This window comes from Chelonoidis abingdonii, chromosome 8, assembly GCF_003597395.2.
Source record: "Chelonoidis abingdonii isolate Lonesome George chromosome 8, CheloAbing_2.0, whole genome shotgun sequence".
Taxonomy (NCBI): domain Eukaryota; kingdom Metazoa; phylum Chordata; order Testudines; family Testudinidae; genus Chelonoidis; species Chelonoidis abingdonii.
In genome coordinates, this window is record NC_133776.1 from 50,098,493 (window position 1) to 50,115,172 (window position 16,680).

The 16,680-nt window shown below is 42.5% G+C and overlaps 1 protein-coding gene across 3 annotated transcripts in view; it reads left to right on the plus strand.

The window, feature by feature from the left end:
* STAG1 (STAG1 cohesin complex component) overlaps positions 1-16,680 on the plus strand; it is a 352,185-nt gene that overhangs the window by 224,055 nt on the left and 111,450 nt on the right. For all 3 annotated transcript variants that reach the window (XM_075068598.1, XM_032778796.2, XM_032778798.2), the window contains 2 exons: positions 426-543; positions 7,508-7,611. In XM_075068598.1, the coding sequence (XP_074924699.1) occupies positions 426-543; positions 7,508-7,611 (222 nt within the window). The remainder of the gene's footprint in view (positions 1-425; positions 544-7,507; positions 7,612-16,680) is intronic.

Here is a 16,680-nt window from a genome sequence, read left to right on the forward strand (position 1 = left end):
TCTCACCCACTGTCTGCTATTATGACACCTTAACTCTACAGAAAAGTATGACAAGCATTCTGATGGGATTGGCGGTTAGATAAAATGACCCTTGCAGTCCCTTCTAATCCTGTGATTCTATGATTCTTCTCATGTCATGATATAGGCTGTGACCTGGAAGACACCTGTAAGTAAAGTGTTATATGAGACAAAAGCCCTCATTTCTTTCTCCCACTCCACTCACACTTTCCATAAAATAAAAATTTCACCATGGTTATGCAGTTACATGTCTTTTTGTTGAAAAGTGGACCTTCCGACATTAATTTCAAATGTAGTTTTCCTTCTTAGTGATACAAGAACACTGTCCTCACTCACTCCATTATAATAGTTGATGAAGCGCTGTTTGAACCAGAAAGCTTTATTGACATTTTACTTGTTATTTCTAGTTGCATGAACATGCGGCTTACTTAGTGGATAGTTTGTGGGAGAGCTCTCAAGAACTACTGAAGGATTGGGAGTGCATGACAGAATTGCTGCTGGAAGAACCAGTTCAAGGAGAAGAAGGTATTTGTGTCACTTTATTAAATACATTAAATTGATGTAATAAAATATGGTTAGTTCTTAATAAAAATGCTGTTAATCTTTGGATGATATGAATGTCTGTTTCCAGTCCTACATTTAGAAGTGATATGCAAAATGGAGATATTATATTTTAATGAATCTGATTTTTTAGGAGGGGTAAAGCAAATTCTCAAGTAGAATGCAACACATTAAATGGGAATTGCCTTAATGCATCCTCAAGACACAGTGATCAAAGGGACAAGATTTTTTTTGTTTCATATTTAATTGAAACAATGGCATTACTAATTGCTCACTAGTATTCATCTTACTGTTTTCTTGCCTCCTTCATTCTGACGTTGTCTGCAGTTAGAGGCCAGCACCTTCTTTTCTTATCTGAACAGTGATGTAACTAGCATGTTATTGGGCACCTTAAACTGGGTAATTATAATAATAATATGACTTTGAACAGAGCCAGTACTTCAAGTGATGATTATTGAGTTTAGGGGTTTATATAAAACATTGCTTTATGAACAAAAATTATATTGCAAAAAACTGCTATGTTGGGAAAAAGGGTCGGACTGGGAGAATAGAATCTTGCTACTGAATTCCTTTGCTGAATCTAGTGTAATGAATGAAATAAGAATAGATTCCTATATTTGTGCATACGATCCTGGGAATATATGTTAACAATGGACTTCTGTCAAGCCTGAAAGACAATACTTTCCAAATACAGTTCTTCTGTATCTCATATTGAATTCCTCTAGTGATTTTTCTGACAGTGTCATTAGGAAGTCTACTATCTGAACAATCTGTTAATGGAACATTAACATATTGCTCTTTGGTTTACAACTAAGAGCTGTTGCTGAGTTCAGTTTCTCTCCTGTGATGAAATCCACTCAGGAGGGGCCATCAAGGAGTATGCTCCCTGATTTTGTGGACCATTCTGCACTGGCTCCAGTACAAGCCAAGGACCAGATCTCTCTTATGCCAGCTGGGAATTCATGCAACGGAGCTGTGCTCCACTTCTTTCTGACTCATTCTATGCCTGTGCATCCCAGTGCCAGGGTGGAGAGAACAGTTGATGCAGAAAATGATTCTGTGAGTTTTATGCTAGATGAGAGATCCTCTCTGCTGGGCCAATTCACAGCTGGTCTCCTACAAGGAGATTCCAGCTCCATAGTACCATCAGGTAGTGCAAAGGAACAGGATTGTTGTAGAGATTTTGGCCCAAATTCAAGTTTTTTAACTTTTCTTTGTAAATCATTGTTGTGATTAGGGAATTATGGGGGATATTATAGTTGAGGCTCATAACTTTCTGAAACATTCAACCTTGGGAATGAAATTTTCCATGCTTGGCCTCTGCCTCAAGGTGAGTTATTCAGGAAAATTTGAATGAAACCCATTGAGGTGTTTTTGAATGAGAGGTGAAAGGAAAAAATGTATTCCTCCACCCTCATTTTTTGGATCTTTCTTGCAGCTGAGGAGCCTCATTCAAAGAAAGTTGGATTTAGTTTGATTGATTTTTCAAAAACAAATAACTCACTGAACACAAACATTAGATATTTTTCAGTTCTTCTTTGAATGGTTGCAGACTTGTATTTCTCTCAGGTGTGTGGTCACCCAGTGAGCTGAAGCTGGAGAATGTGCTTAGCAGTTCCCATCAGGGCAGTGCACGCACTCTCTGGCTCTTTATGGCCTCTCCCAAGGTTATTTAAGGGTAGCGTTGCCCCAGTGCCCCTCAGTTCCTTCTCACTGCAGTGGCGTGAGGTCAGAGCTTTCGGGGGGGGTATGTTACATCAGGCTTTGGTGTCACAGTGATTTTTCTGTGAATGTGTGTCCGTAGTTATTTAATAGCAGTTAGTAGTAGTATGCTTAGTAATTGGTTATGTTAATTATTTAGTTAAATAGTATTTAGTCCAATGCAATGCCATTGCCAGATTTCAAACACAGTCCATAATCTGGGGTAGCTGTCCCCAATAGTGAGTCTCACAGTCGCTGTTTACTGTGTCTTAGAGAAGGGCAAACATAAAAGAAAAGTGTTCCATTTGTAAGTTGTTCAAAAAGAGAATGCATGTAGCCGGAGACATATGCCAGAAACAGCACCTCATGGAGCAAACCAAGAGGCCTGTCTTAGTGCCGGGAGCCTCCACAGATCACCTAGCCCCTCAAAGAACCTCTGCATTAGCACAGGTATTACCCTGGGTTCTCAGAACCCACAGCAGGGGCAACTTAACTATTTTACTCCAGGCAGCGTCAGGAATAAATCAATAGGAACACAGCAATTCTGTCTGATCAAGGATTAAATACAAGTAAGCATGCTCTTATCTAACACTGCAATTTATTAGATTTAAGCAAACACAGACATAAGCAATAAGTTTAAAACATCCTAGATATTTACCTAACATCTGAAATGGTACTAATTAACAGCAGGATCGCAGTGGCCAGTTGCTCACTCACTGGGGAGAAGGGGTTTTACGAAAAATGTCTCTCAAGATGGCTTCAGAGGACTGATCCAAAGTACACTCTAATATCTAGACTTTTATAACTAACTTCTACAAAACACATAGGTCATATTAACCTCTTCTAAATTATCAATTTTCCTACATTCAATAAACTTTTAATATTAGTGGTGTCTAGATTCAGTGTTTTCCAACCACCAAGATTTTCAGTCTCAGTTGTTTACTTGTCTGTCCCCTGCCCTCATTCTGATTAGCAGAAACTGCCAGCTAGATATGACCTTGTATCGAAAAGCCTGCTTCAAAATTAACCTTTAACTATGTGATGTTCTATTTCATTAATTCATGGTGGCTGAATCCACATAATATGGTTGCAATTGGCTTGATCACATTGTGGGGTCTACACACCCATCAAATCCAGGGCAACAGGGCTGCTGTTGCCCAGCCATACTCTGACTCTTCTCTGAGGAGAAGAGATCATTATTCCTCTTGTCCTCTGAGGAAGAGGACTTACAAGACTGACCGGAGCCATTCCGGAGTGTGGAGAAATTCCTCCTCTTCTAAGAAAAGTGCAGGCCATAATCAGGATTGCTTGAGTATACAGGATAAAGCATGGCTGTCTACCTGCTTTCTTGTATTGAGACAAGATCAATTCATCAGCATACAATCGAGTCTCGTACCCTTTGCGGGTCATCCCTCAAGTTCAGTACCAAAAACATCAGTCTCAGCATCAACCATATTTATCCCACAGTCTTATCAGGCAGCATCAGACTAGCTCTACATTATTTCCTGATTCCCAAGTCCAAGAGGGGGGTGAGATCTAATCTAACCTCCAAGGTCTCAACAAGTACATCAAGTATATGAGATTATGTATGGTAACCTTGCTACAATTATCTCCATATTAGATCAAAACAACTGATTTTCTGTCCTCCATTTTCAGGATGCCTGTTTCCATGCAGTGATTTTTCCCCAACCAACAGAAATTTTCTGAGATTGTAGTGGCAGGTCAGCATTATCAATACACATTACTCACCTTTGGCCTATTCTCAGCCCCATGTGTGTTTACCAAATACATACATGAAGGGTCAGCCTATGTAACGTTTTGAGGTGCAACCCAGACCAGTGAGAGGTTGTCACCGCTTGTCCTGTAATCCTCAGTGCCCTAAAATGCACTGATTATGGAAATCCTTGATGGAGAAAAATGGGTAGCAGAGAATATCATTAACCTCCAGACTTGCTGAGGATACTTTTCGAAAATGGAGGGAAAATCCTACACCAAGTAGAATTGCTCATCTTTGTACATTCCCCATCAAAATATCCACATGGCTTGGTGGAAATCTGCAGAGTCAGTTTTCCAGGTGGGGTAGCTGATGAAGAGAGCTAATGACTTGACAAAAGTTATAATTAGTAAATTTGTGGTAAATCTGGCACAAGACACACTGGTCGTTGAGGTGGCAAGATCCATAGAGTTTATACACTAGAGCACAGTGACTCGTAGAAATGTGTTCAGATCTCTGCTCTTAGTTAGTAAAATTTATGTAATAATTCATAACCTCATTTGTAAAGTGGTTTGATGGCGGTAAAGAAGCACTAGGTGAATTCAAAATATGGGCACACAAATCAATGGAGTAATTTGATGTAGAGTAATTCACTCCCTTTCAGCCTGTTTTTTCACTGCTACGTACCTTTTGTGGACGTTTATAGCTGTGTAAAATGAGTGAAAGGTGGGTGAAATATGCAAGGCAGTAGAGAATTCAGGCCCAGTATTTTCAGTGACATAATTTGATAGGTTAACTAAAACACTTGTGGCCTAGTGGGTTTATCAAAGGCTTTGGAAACAGGAGACCTTGCTTCTAGTTTTGGATTTGATGCTTAATTTGCAATTCCTATTTAATGAGTAATGAAAATAGACTTTACTGTTCACGCTTTCATATCTAATTGACATACATGGCGAAAAAACAAGAATATCTTGTCAGATGTGCACTAAAAGAGTAAGTGCTTAGCAGGAATCATTCTTAGCTTCACCATTTACATTTTAAATTTTATATTTATATTTTTATAGTTTATATTTTTTAAACTATCTTCATTTACCTGAAGAAACCAAAATATATAAAACATATAAACGTGGGAAATTCCAAAACCAAAGAATTTAGTTTCAAAAGTGAGTTAGGATTTTTAGGTATAATTATCTATCACGTTATTTATAAAATCCAAGCTCCTAAAATCTAATTCTGATAAACATGGCGAGCAAGAAATGTAGAAGTGCTTAAATGACTTACACACTCTCTCCTTGTGTTCCACCCTCCCAATTCCTAAATCATTTGGGTGCTTTTTGAAAATCCCACCCATCATCATCATCATTTTAATATAAAATAAACTTAAAACCAAAAGAAAAAACACATTGGTGCAGAACATTGATGGCTGCATTATTATAAATTTGAAATAATATTGATCACTGTTGTAATAGCTTTTTCTAAATGGGGTAAACCAAGGCACAATGAAGTTAAGCGACTTGCCTAAAGTTACCCAATTCAGTGGCAAGGTCAGAAATAGAAGCTGGGAGCTTTTGCTCTGAGTACACTGCTGTGATCACTAGACTACACAAAGGCCCCATTCAGGCAGACACCTGTGCTGGTGCAGAGCTCCAGTGGCTTTCATATTTCAAAGGCTAATGTGGTGTTATGTAAAAGAGTAAAGGTGATGAACAAGTCTGTTACCCTGACATTGATCACAGAAATATGGTACAGCTACTCTAAAATTCATCCAGAAAGGAAGGAACAGATCATAAATCCATGTTGAATGATATTAATTTTATTGAAAATGGATCTTGTTAAACAAACTTGATATCACTGTTTGATGAGACTGCAAGCTTTCTTGGTAAAGGTGCTGGACTATATTGTACTTGTAAGCAATTTCACTTAGTATTGCAAGACATGCTGGTTTAAAAAAAACTCACATTCTACAAAATCAGTGTAGTACATATTAAATTGATTAGAGGCTGGCTAACTGATAGATCATAAAATGTAATTGTTAATGATGAATTGTTATTGAATGTGTGTGTTTCTAATGGGATCCCACAAGGATTAGTCATTGGCCCAGTGCTATTTAATATTTTTATCAATGATCAGGAGGAAAATATTAAATGATCCTTGCTAAAGTTTGCAAATGACAAAAATTGGTCAGGGGATGCATATGAAGAGGACAGGTCATTGGTGCAGAGTAATCTGGGTAAATTGATAAGCTGGGCACAATCAAACAACGTTCATTTCAATACAACCAAATGCAAGGCCATATGTGTGTAGGAACAAAGAATGTAGGCCATACTTACAAGGTAGGGAACAATATGAAAAACGGTGACTCTGAAAAGGACTTAGGGGTGATAGTGGCTAACTAAGTGAACCTGAGCTCCCAGTGCAGTGCTGTGACTAAGGAGGCTAATGCAATCCTTCGACATATAAATAGAAATTTCAGGCAGGAGTAGGAAGATAATTTTACCCATGTATGTGGGATTCGTGGTTTCTAGCATCCACACTTTTTTAAAGGATGTTGAAAAATTGGAGAGGATTCAGAAAAGGGCCACAAAAATTATTTGAAGGTCGGAAACCCTGCAATAGAGTGAGAGACTTAAGGATCTCAGTTTATTTTGCTTGTAAAAGAGACAGTTGACATGATTACAGTCTACAGGTGCCTATATGAGGAGAAGATCTCTGATGGTAGAGAGTCTTCTAATATTGCAGAAAAACACATACCGGCGTACAATGGGTGGATGATGAAGCTAGGTAAAGTCCCAATGGAAATCATTTTTGAATTTTACAGTGAGTTCAATTAACCAGTGGAACAATCAATTAAGAGAGTGTGGTGGATTTTCCATCACTTGAAGTATTTTAATCAAAACCAGTTGCGTCTCTAAAAGATTTCTAGCTCAACCAGAACTTATGGACTTGATGCAGGAACCACTGGATAGAACTCTGTAGCCTGTGTTCTATAGGAAGTCAGAGTAAAAGATCATAATGGTCTCCTCTGGCCTTAAAATCTGTTAAACCAGGAATTTCTGTTAATGGTGAAATAGATTATTTTGAAAAGCTTGTATAATGGTTCTGAATAGATTGTGTCCTAAACTAAAATTTAGCCTCAGGGTAGAATTTTCACAAGTACCTAAGTCCCATTTTCAACATTGACCTTAGGTCCAGATGTTCAAAGGTATTAAGGGGCCTAATTAGATTTTCACAAGCACCCAGGCACCTAACTCCTAATTAAATCAATGGGTGCTTGTTAAAAATCTCATTAGGCTCCTCTCTACATCTTTAGGATTCTAAATGCCTTGAAAATCAGGCCCTAGACCTAGACCCCTTTTTGAAAATGGGATTACAGCTTCTAAATCACTTAGGTACTCTTGAAAGTTTTACCATTGACTAATTTATTGCATTTTGTGCATGCATTCCATGAAATCGCCATGTATATGATTACCTTAATAGAGATAATCAAATTTACTTTCCTTTTCTTTCTCACAGCAATGTCTGACCGACAAGAGAGTGCTCTGATTGAGCTGATGGTGTGTACAATTCGACAAGCTGCTGAAGCACATCCACCAGTGGGCAGAGGGACTGGCAAGAGAGTGAGTTTTATTGAAATAGGTGGTTCAGACCTTTCTATCACTATGAAATCTTTATATGTTATAGGTGTAGATATATTGTAATACTTTTGTCTGTTGAGTTTAGTGTGTGGATGGCTGGGTGATGTTGGTGGCCTGTGACATATAGGTCGTCAGACTGCATGATGTGGTGGTCTCTTCTGGCCTTACACTCAATGATTCTATGATGATATTATATTGATGTACTGTAGAACCATAGTGACAGTTTGTTGCACTTGACGAAACATTTTATGGAACTTTTGTAACCACCTAATTGTGTTTTGACATGAATTTTTTTTCGAAAAAAGTAATGGAAATGATAAATCTGAATACCTTCGAATTTTTTGAAGTTCTTTTGCATTCCTAAGTAATTAGGTAGTTGTAAAATTATATCTTGAGAAAAATCACTTTCTTCAGAATTTTAGACAAGGCATCTCATTTTTTTGCAATGCTTTTGTTGAAAATAACAGACAATAAATTTTATTAAAATATTTATAGAAAAATAATTCTTTATTCTCCGAGTTTAAAAAAGCACAGACAAAATTATTAACTGCTTTACTTAGGTAAGTATTATCAAATCAGTTTCCAGCAGTACAGAAATATGACAGAGTTCATAAATGTTAATAATGTCAATATTCCTCAGCTTCACAGAATAAGATTCAACTAGAGGTCACCAAATGAAATTAATATGTAGCAGGTTTAAAACAAGTTGAAGGAAGCACTTCTTCATACAACGTACAGTCAGCCTGTGGAACTCTTTGCCAGAGGATGTTGTGAAGGCCAAGACTATAACATAGTTCAGAAAAGAATTCGATAAATTCATGGAGGAGATAGGTCCATCAATGGCTATTAGCCAGGGTGGACAGGGATGGGGTCCCTAGCCTCTGTTTGCCAGAAGCTGGGAATGAGTGACAAGGAAAGGATCACTTCATGATTACCTGTTCTGCTCATTCCCTCTGGGGCACCTGGCAATGGCCATTGTCAGAATACAGGATACTGGGCTAGATGGACCTTTGGTCTGACTCATTATGGCCATTCTTATGTTCTTATCGCTGTAGACTGTTGTTGAAATAGATCTTACAGTTCCATCAAATATTGCAACAAAATTTAAGCACAGTAAGGATTTCCTAAGGTGATTTCCATCAGCCATAATGGAGTTAGAGAGGAATTTGCTTATTTTACATGGTTTTCTTGTTTAAAATTGGATTTTTTAAAGAATCTGTTTCTGCCTCTCACAGAATTGATACAAAATGCTCAGTTAGAAAGGAGCATGCAGACTTTCCATTCCCCTACAAATCACCTGTGCTCATCAATAGACACCAGTCACAGCCAGTTAGCCTTACTTAACTCTGCCCTGGGTCAAAAAGACCAACCCTGTCCCTAAACAACACTCACTACAAATAACAAGAAAATCTACATGACTGAAGACTGCTCACCTACCTACAGTACTGAGGGAATCCTGTAACAAGTGCTTGGTGCCAGCTGCAACAGTACTGAAGCCACCCTCCATAGGTTCCCACTCAGCCCAATCTTTGATATGGTCAGTATCTCAAGAGTTAGGTACCCTAAGAATCTGATAATACCTTTTGAGCCAGAGTCCCCTCTGTTAACAAGTGCTGCAGATTAGTCAGTTGTCAAGACTCTCACGATCACTGATCCTGGTATCACCTAGAACACCACATTGCCTTCATCTACTCTGCAAGTTGAACAGCTATGAGTATGTGGAAGAGGACTCATCAGACTCTCAAATTTCAGGGCCGGTTTCCCCTACCTATTCTAGGACACATTGTTCTCCCTCCTATACTGACATTGTCATAAACATACAGCTAAGAGTAGCATAAAATCCCTCCTTTACCTGTAAGGGATTAAGAAGCTCAAATAACCTGGCTGGCACCTGACCAAAAGGACCAATAAGGAAAGAAGATACTTTCAAATCGTGCGGGGGGCAGGGGCGGGGGGGGACGGAGTTTTGTGCTCTTTGTTGCGCTCTCTTGGGACAGAGGGAACAGGTTGGGGAAAAAACCTCTCCTAAAATCCTACCTGAAATAAGCATTTAAGATTACAAAAATTGTAAGTAAAGCAAGGAACTGAATTAGATAATCTTTTGGTTTAGCTTGTGAATTTTCCCTGTGCTAAGAGGGAGGTTTATTCCTGCTTTTTGTGACTTTGAAGTTGAGCATAGAGGAGAATCTTCTGTGTTTCAAATCTTATTACCCTGTAAAATTACCTTCCATTCTGATTTTACAGACGTGCTTCTTTTTACTTTTTTCTTTGTAATAAAGTTGTTCTTTTAAGAACCTGATTGGTTTTTAGTGTCCTAAAAACCTAAGGGGTCTGGTCTGTGCTCACTTGGTTAACCTATTGGTTGGTATATTATACTTAAGCCTCCCCAGGAAAGGGGGTGAAGGGGCTGGGGGGGTGTATTTTGGTGAAATAGAAACTCCAAGTGGTCTTTTTCCCGAATCTTCGTCTAACTCACTTGGTGGTGACAGCAATACCATCCCTAGACAAGGAAGGGATTTGTGCCTTGGGGAGTTTTTTAACCTAAGGTGGTAGAAGTAAGCTTAAGGGGGCTTTCATTTGGGTCCCCACATCTGTACCCCAGAGTTCAGAGTGGGGAGGGAACCCTGACATGGTGGCAGCGCGGTAGGATCATTTTGAACCAGAAGCACAGACCTCAGGATTTTAAAAACATTTTTTCTTTTGGCTGATTGAAAACCAGGGAGGATTTTTAAAGGGACTTTAAAAAATATAAATAAATAAATAAATATAGCTGAGAGCAGCTGGAGTTTTTTTCTTTGCCTGGAGGCAGAGGAATTCAAGTTACAGCAAGGGAATTAACAAGCTGGTTTGCTTTGGTTTTGTTTTTCTTGCTAGCTCTCGGGTTGGGTTAGGCTAGGCTAAGCACAGGAAGGCTAGGATGACGGAAAGTGAGGTCCAAAAGAAACTAGAATTAGCCAGATTGGAAGCTGAAGAGAGACAGAAAGAACATGAAAGACAGATGGCCTTAAAGTGCTTGGAGTTGGAAGCGGAGGAGAGGAAACATGCAAAACGCTTGGATACGGAATTAGAGCTGAAGCGCTTAGATCTGGAAAGGGCTAAGCTGAGTCTACCAGATAACCCTAACAATCTTTCTCCAGGGACCGCTCCCCATTCCAGAAAATTCCCCACCTACAAGGCAGGCAATGATACAGAGGTCTTCTTAGAAAATTTTGAAAGGGCCTGCCTTGTGTACAGCATCTCTACAGATGAGTATATGGTGGGGCTGAGGCCAGAACTCAGTGGACCCTTAGCAGAGGTGGCACCTGAAATGTCTAAGGAACACAATAACAGCTACAAACTTTTTTTTAAAAAGGCCAGAATTACAATGGGTTTAACACCCGAGCATGCCCATCGGCGGTTCAGAGCCCTAAGGCCGAAACCAGAGGTGACATTTTCCTGACATGCCTACCACATTGTAAAAAAAATGGGATACCTGGATATCAGGAGCAAGTGTTAAATCTCTGGAAGATCTGTCTTTCCTAATGCAAATGGAGCACTTCTTAAGAGGTGTTCCTGAGGAGGTAGAAAGGTACATCCTAGATGGGAAGTCCAAAACTGTAATCGAGGCGGGGGAGATCAGAACCAAATGGATGGAGATAGCAGAAAAGAAAAAAGCTAGTAGCAGTTGGAGCGGATATCAGAAGGGGCAACCTGAAACACCACCCTGCCACCGGGGGCAGCCCAAGGCCCCACCAGCATCCCAAGGAAAACCCCAAACACCTTATCGTCCCACTCCACCAGTGTCTAACAACTCACCTTGCCCCAGTGACCAGTCAGCTGGACGATGTTTTAAATGTAACGAGCTGGGACATGTAAAGACCAACTGCCCCAAGAGCCCCAACAGATTGTAGTTCATTACACTGGAATCACACCAAAGGTCCCCAGGCCCAGATGCTTCCCAGATACCCTCAAAGTGAAGGGAGACTGTGAATGTGGGCGGGAAGAAGGTTATTGTGTGGAGGGACACTGGAGCACAGGTGTCAGCTATCCACCAATCTTTAATGGACCCCAGATTCGTCAATCCAGAGGCCCAAATGACGATTCAACCATTCATGTCAAAATCGTTAAACTTGCCTGCAGCTGAGTTGCCTGTCCAGTACAAGGGCTGGTCAGGAATGTGGACATTTGCAGTCTATGATGATTGTCCCATTCCCATGCTGCTGGGGGAAGACTTGGCCAATCATGTGAAGCTAGCCAAGAGGGTGGGAATGGTCACCCGCAGCCAGGCCAAGCAAGCCTCCATATCTGTCCCCGTACCAGAGCCCCAAACTAAGGTGGTAGAACTGGATGCCCTGCCAACGACTGCAACAGCCATAGTGGATCCAGTCCCAGAGACCCAACCAGAACCAGTCCCAGAACTGGAGTGGGCAGAGCAGCCAGCACTGAATCCAGCACTTGCAACCCCGTCTACAGCTCTGTAGCGATGCAGTGGGATACCCCACAGCCTTGTTGAGGGACAAACCTCCCCTAGCACCAGCGTGGGTGGAGCCACTGGGTCCTGCACCCAGCCCTCAGAGATCACGGCGCAGACCCAGAATTATAAAGGCTCACCGGCGGAGCTCAGTGGAGGCCCAGCCGCCAGAGAGGCCAGACGTCTGCGACCGAGCTCCCGCTGGGGAGACAGCAGAAGGTCGCGGTCGGCCTGACGTCGCAACAGGCCTGCCAAGCTTACCCCTTGCTCACTACCCAGGGGAGGCCTGGCCAAGTCTACCCCTAGCTCGTTACCCCAAGGAGGACTGGCCAAGCCTACCCTGCTCCCACTACCCCGAGGAGGACTGGCCGAGTCTGCCGCTTGCCTGCTACCCCGGGGAGGACTGGCCGAGCCTGCCGCTTGCCCGCTACCCCGAGGAGGACTGTCTTAGCCTGCTGCTTGCCTGCTACCCTGAGGAGGAGCCGAGCTTACCGTTCGCCACTTACCCCAAGGAACCAATGGTATTCGAGACAGCTGGTGACGCCTCGACGACTCAGGTACCTGACGAGGGGGAGAGTGCAGGTAGCCCGGGGGCAGCCGACCCCAGTCTGGCTGCAGCACTACCAGAACCAATGTCAGTGTGTTGTGGCCAGGATCCCCACTGACAGCAGCGAGTTTCTGCCGCTGCTAGGGCCCCAGACTGGGACGCAGTGGAGTGGGAGGGCCTGCGTCCCCCCTGCCACCCTTCCGAGGGTGGCAGACTCCCCCTTTCCCCTGGTCTGGGGAGGCCCCAACCTACTGTTGCTGCTCAGCCCTGCCTGAGGGCTTGAGCATACAGACTCAGTATTTGTTGCCCCGCCCTGACCTAAGGCTGTGCTAAGACTATTGCTGCTCTGCCCTGCCTGAGGGCTTGAGCCTACAGACTCAGTGTTTGTTGCCACTGACCCAGGGCCGGGCTTACGACTATTGCTGCTCAGCCTTGTCCGAGGGCCTGAGTGTTTGGACTCAATGTCGGTTGTTCCGCCCCGACTGAGGACTGGGCAAGAGACTATTGGTAGCGAGGCGGTGGGATATCCCACAGCCTCGCTGAGGGACAAACCGCGGCCGCGCTGCGCCACAAGCTCCAATGCCACAGGGCACCACCGAGCCTGCACTGGCAACAGCAAATAAACCTACACGAGGCTCAGCCGGAACCTGAAATACAACATAGTGCACCAGCGAAGAGCGGGTCATAGTCAACAAATAACCCCATCACCTACATCGCTTCCAGAGGGACCAAGCCCAAATCAACAATCCAGTGAGGAACTGATGTCTCCAGCATCAAAGGAACAGTTCCAGGCTGAGCAGGAAGCAGACAGAAGCCTCCAGGGAGCTTGGACAGCAGAACGGAGCAACCCACCACCTCTCAGCTGTTCTAACTGATCCTGGTTTGTTGTAGAAAGAGGACTTTTATACAAGAAAACTCTTTCTGGTGGGCACCAGGAAGACTGACATCCTTAAAGACAGTTGATAATTCCAACTGAGTACTGGGTAAAGCTCTTGAGCTTAGCCCACGATCATCCTAGTGGCCATGTTGGGGTGAACAGGACCAAAGACCATTTGGGGAAGTCCTTCCACTGGGAGGGAATGGGCAGGGACGTTTCTAATTATGTCCGATCTTGTGAGGTGTGCCAAAGAGTGGGAAAACCCCAAGACCATGTCAAAGCCCCTCTCCAGCCACTCCCCATAATTAAGGTTCCATTTCAGCAAGTAGCTGTGAATGTGACACCTACATGGCAGGAACACAGATGGCTGCCACAACCTATGCTATTTGGGGCTCCTCAGTGGCCTTGCTGGGATCTGCGGGTGTTCTATCGCCAGCAGTTTACATTTCAGTCCTCGCACTACCGGAAGAAACAGAGAAGAACCCATTCTTCTTCGAGAGATGTCCCTGTGGGTGCTCCACTTTAGGAGTGGGTGTCGGTGCGCCCCTGCGCCTTTGATCGGAAATTTTTTGCAGCAGTACTCCTACCGGCCACACATGCTTAGAACCTGTCACTCATTCTGAGTGTGTTACTAGAGAGCATGCGCTGCCAGTACCCTCAGTTCCTTCTCTCCCGCCCCCGGCTTGAGACGGAGCTCAGAAGACTCCTTAGTAATATATCCTACTTATCTCCTAATTAAGCTGTCATGTCCTCATCACCTTCTATGGTGGGTGACTTCAGGCAGTTTCAGGCACTGATGAAGCAGATTGCTGACATGCTGCAGATTCCCTTAGAGGAGGTTCAGGAGTCTCACCGTAAACTCTAATATGTTACAAACTTCTACATCTCTGAAGATTGCCATTCCAGTCAGTGAAGCTCTTATGGTGTCTGCTAAGCTGGTTTGGCTAACCCCTGATGCCACACCACCTACCTATAAGAGAACAGATTCCAGCTAGGGAATCAGAGTTTGTTTTCTCACTCAGCTCCAAATTCCTTAGTAATGGAGGCCTTTAATGAATAAGGCAGACAACATAACTAAAAGTCTACCCCATACAGTAAGGATCACAAGAGACTCAAACTTTTTGGTCATAAATCCTACGCTGCAGTTCAAAATAGTGAATCATCAGGTGATCATGGCCAAATATAACTATTTACATTATAATAGTTTCAATTATTTTATTGTGTATCTGCCAGAAGAACATCTGGACAGTTTAAATCCCACAGTCCAAGTCCCACAAGAGGGTCAATTCTTAGCAAAGACGTTGCTCCAGACCCCTTTGTTTGCAGCAGATACTGCAGCATGGCCTATCTCCAGCGGAGTGGTCATAAGAAGAGCATCTTGGCTACAACTGTTGAGCTTTACAAGAAAGGTTCAAAGTGCTATCAAAAACCTCCCTTTTGATGGGTACAACCTCTTTGGAGACTTGACAGATATCTCTCTCCACACTTTAAAGGGCTGAAGAGCTACATTGCAACCCCTAGGGATTTACACTCCAGTAAATAAAAGGATATTTATTAGGTCTCAGTTGACACAAAGAGCATGTCCACCCATATTCAACATGTTGCAGACCTTCTGACCTCTGTCCAAGAGACGAAGATACACAAAAAAGAAACCTCCTTTGGCTACAGCTGCATCATCTTAGTCATCCATGTCCTCCAAGTGACAGTTTTGATGGCTTGGTCAAGAGTCTGAACCGTCCAACTGACAGGGTCTTACAGCTGCACCATATCACACCCTTCCGTCCTTTTGGATGCCCTCTCCTATTTTCAAGATGCATAGGAACATATAACATTGAACAAATGCGTTTTGGAAGCCATAACAGCTGATTACACTATCCATTTCAAATCTTATCCCTCCTATCCATTCCTTCTCCCCATCCCTCTTCAAGGACTCCTCTCATGATCAGTTACTAGAGCAAGAGGTGACCTGTCCTCTACATTTAGGAACTATAGAATCAGTTCTTATGCAACACCGGGGATTCTATTCAAAGTACTTCCTGATTCCCAAAAAGAATGAAGGGTGGAGGCTAGTTTTAGACCTCAGATCTCTAAACAAATGAGTAAAGCAACAAATTCAGGATGGTGACACTTGCAGATATAATTCCTTTGTTAGAAGTAGGAGATTGGTTTGCAACTCTCAACCTAGAACACTCATTTTAATGTTGCTATTCACCCTTCACTACAAGAGATTTCTTTATTTTCTAATAAACACTGAGCTGTACAAATACAGGGGTGCTCCCTTTTGACCTATCTTCAGCACTAAGGATATTTTCAAACATTCTGGCAGTCGTTGCTGTTTGCCTATGTAGTTTGAGTATAATCATTTTCCCACACCTAGACAATTGGTTGATCAGGGACAGAGCATATCAGGAAATGTTGACGTCAGTAAAGAGTACTTGTTCCCTGTTTCACAGCTTGGGCCTTCAAATTAACCTTGAAAAGTCCTTTTTGATTCCTCTACAGCATTTAGATTTCATAGGAGTTTCCCTGGCTGTACTGATAGGCGGAGCATAGCTACCATCCAGCAGATTTCATGCATTAGCAAATCTCATCTAAAAGATTCTGGGTGGTTCTCAGGTAATAATAAAACATTGTCTTCAGCTACTGGGACACTGGTCAGCTTGTGTCTTTGTAGTGTGCAGCATGCCAGATTACACCTCTGAGGTCTACAGGGATGGCTTTGAATGTATTACAAACCAAACAAATGCAGTTTAGGCAGATGAATGTCTGTACTCTCAGATGTAACCCACAATCCAAAAATGAAGCATGTGGTGTTATCACAGTGATGGAAGGAATCTTCAAGAATGAAACATCTGTGCAGGTTTTGGTTTGGTATTTCCACCAAATGAGTGCATAGCTAACCACATATTCGTTTCAACTTCTTGCCTCCCAGGTATTAAGAACGCTATGGCAGATGACCTCAGCAGACATTTCTTTCAAAGTTACAAATGGGAACTGAACTTCTGAGTTCTCCACAATATATTCTCAGCTGGGAGAGTACTGTGTTTGCCATGGCAGCCAATGCAAAATGTATCAATCTGACAGTCCATATCCCTATGTTCACACCTTTTTCAAGACTATGATAAATTTTGTACAAACTGCGCATTGTAAGGTATCATCTGAAAACTCGTGATTTGC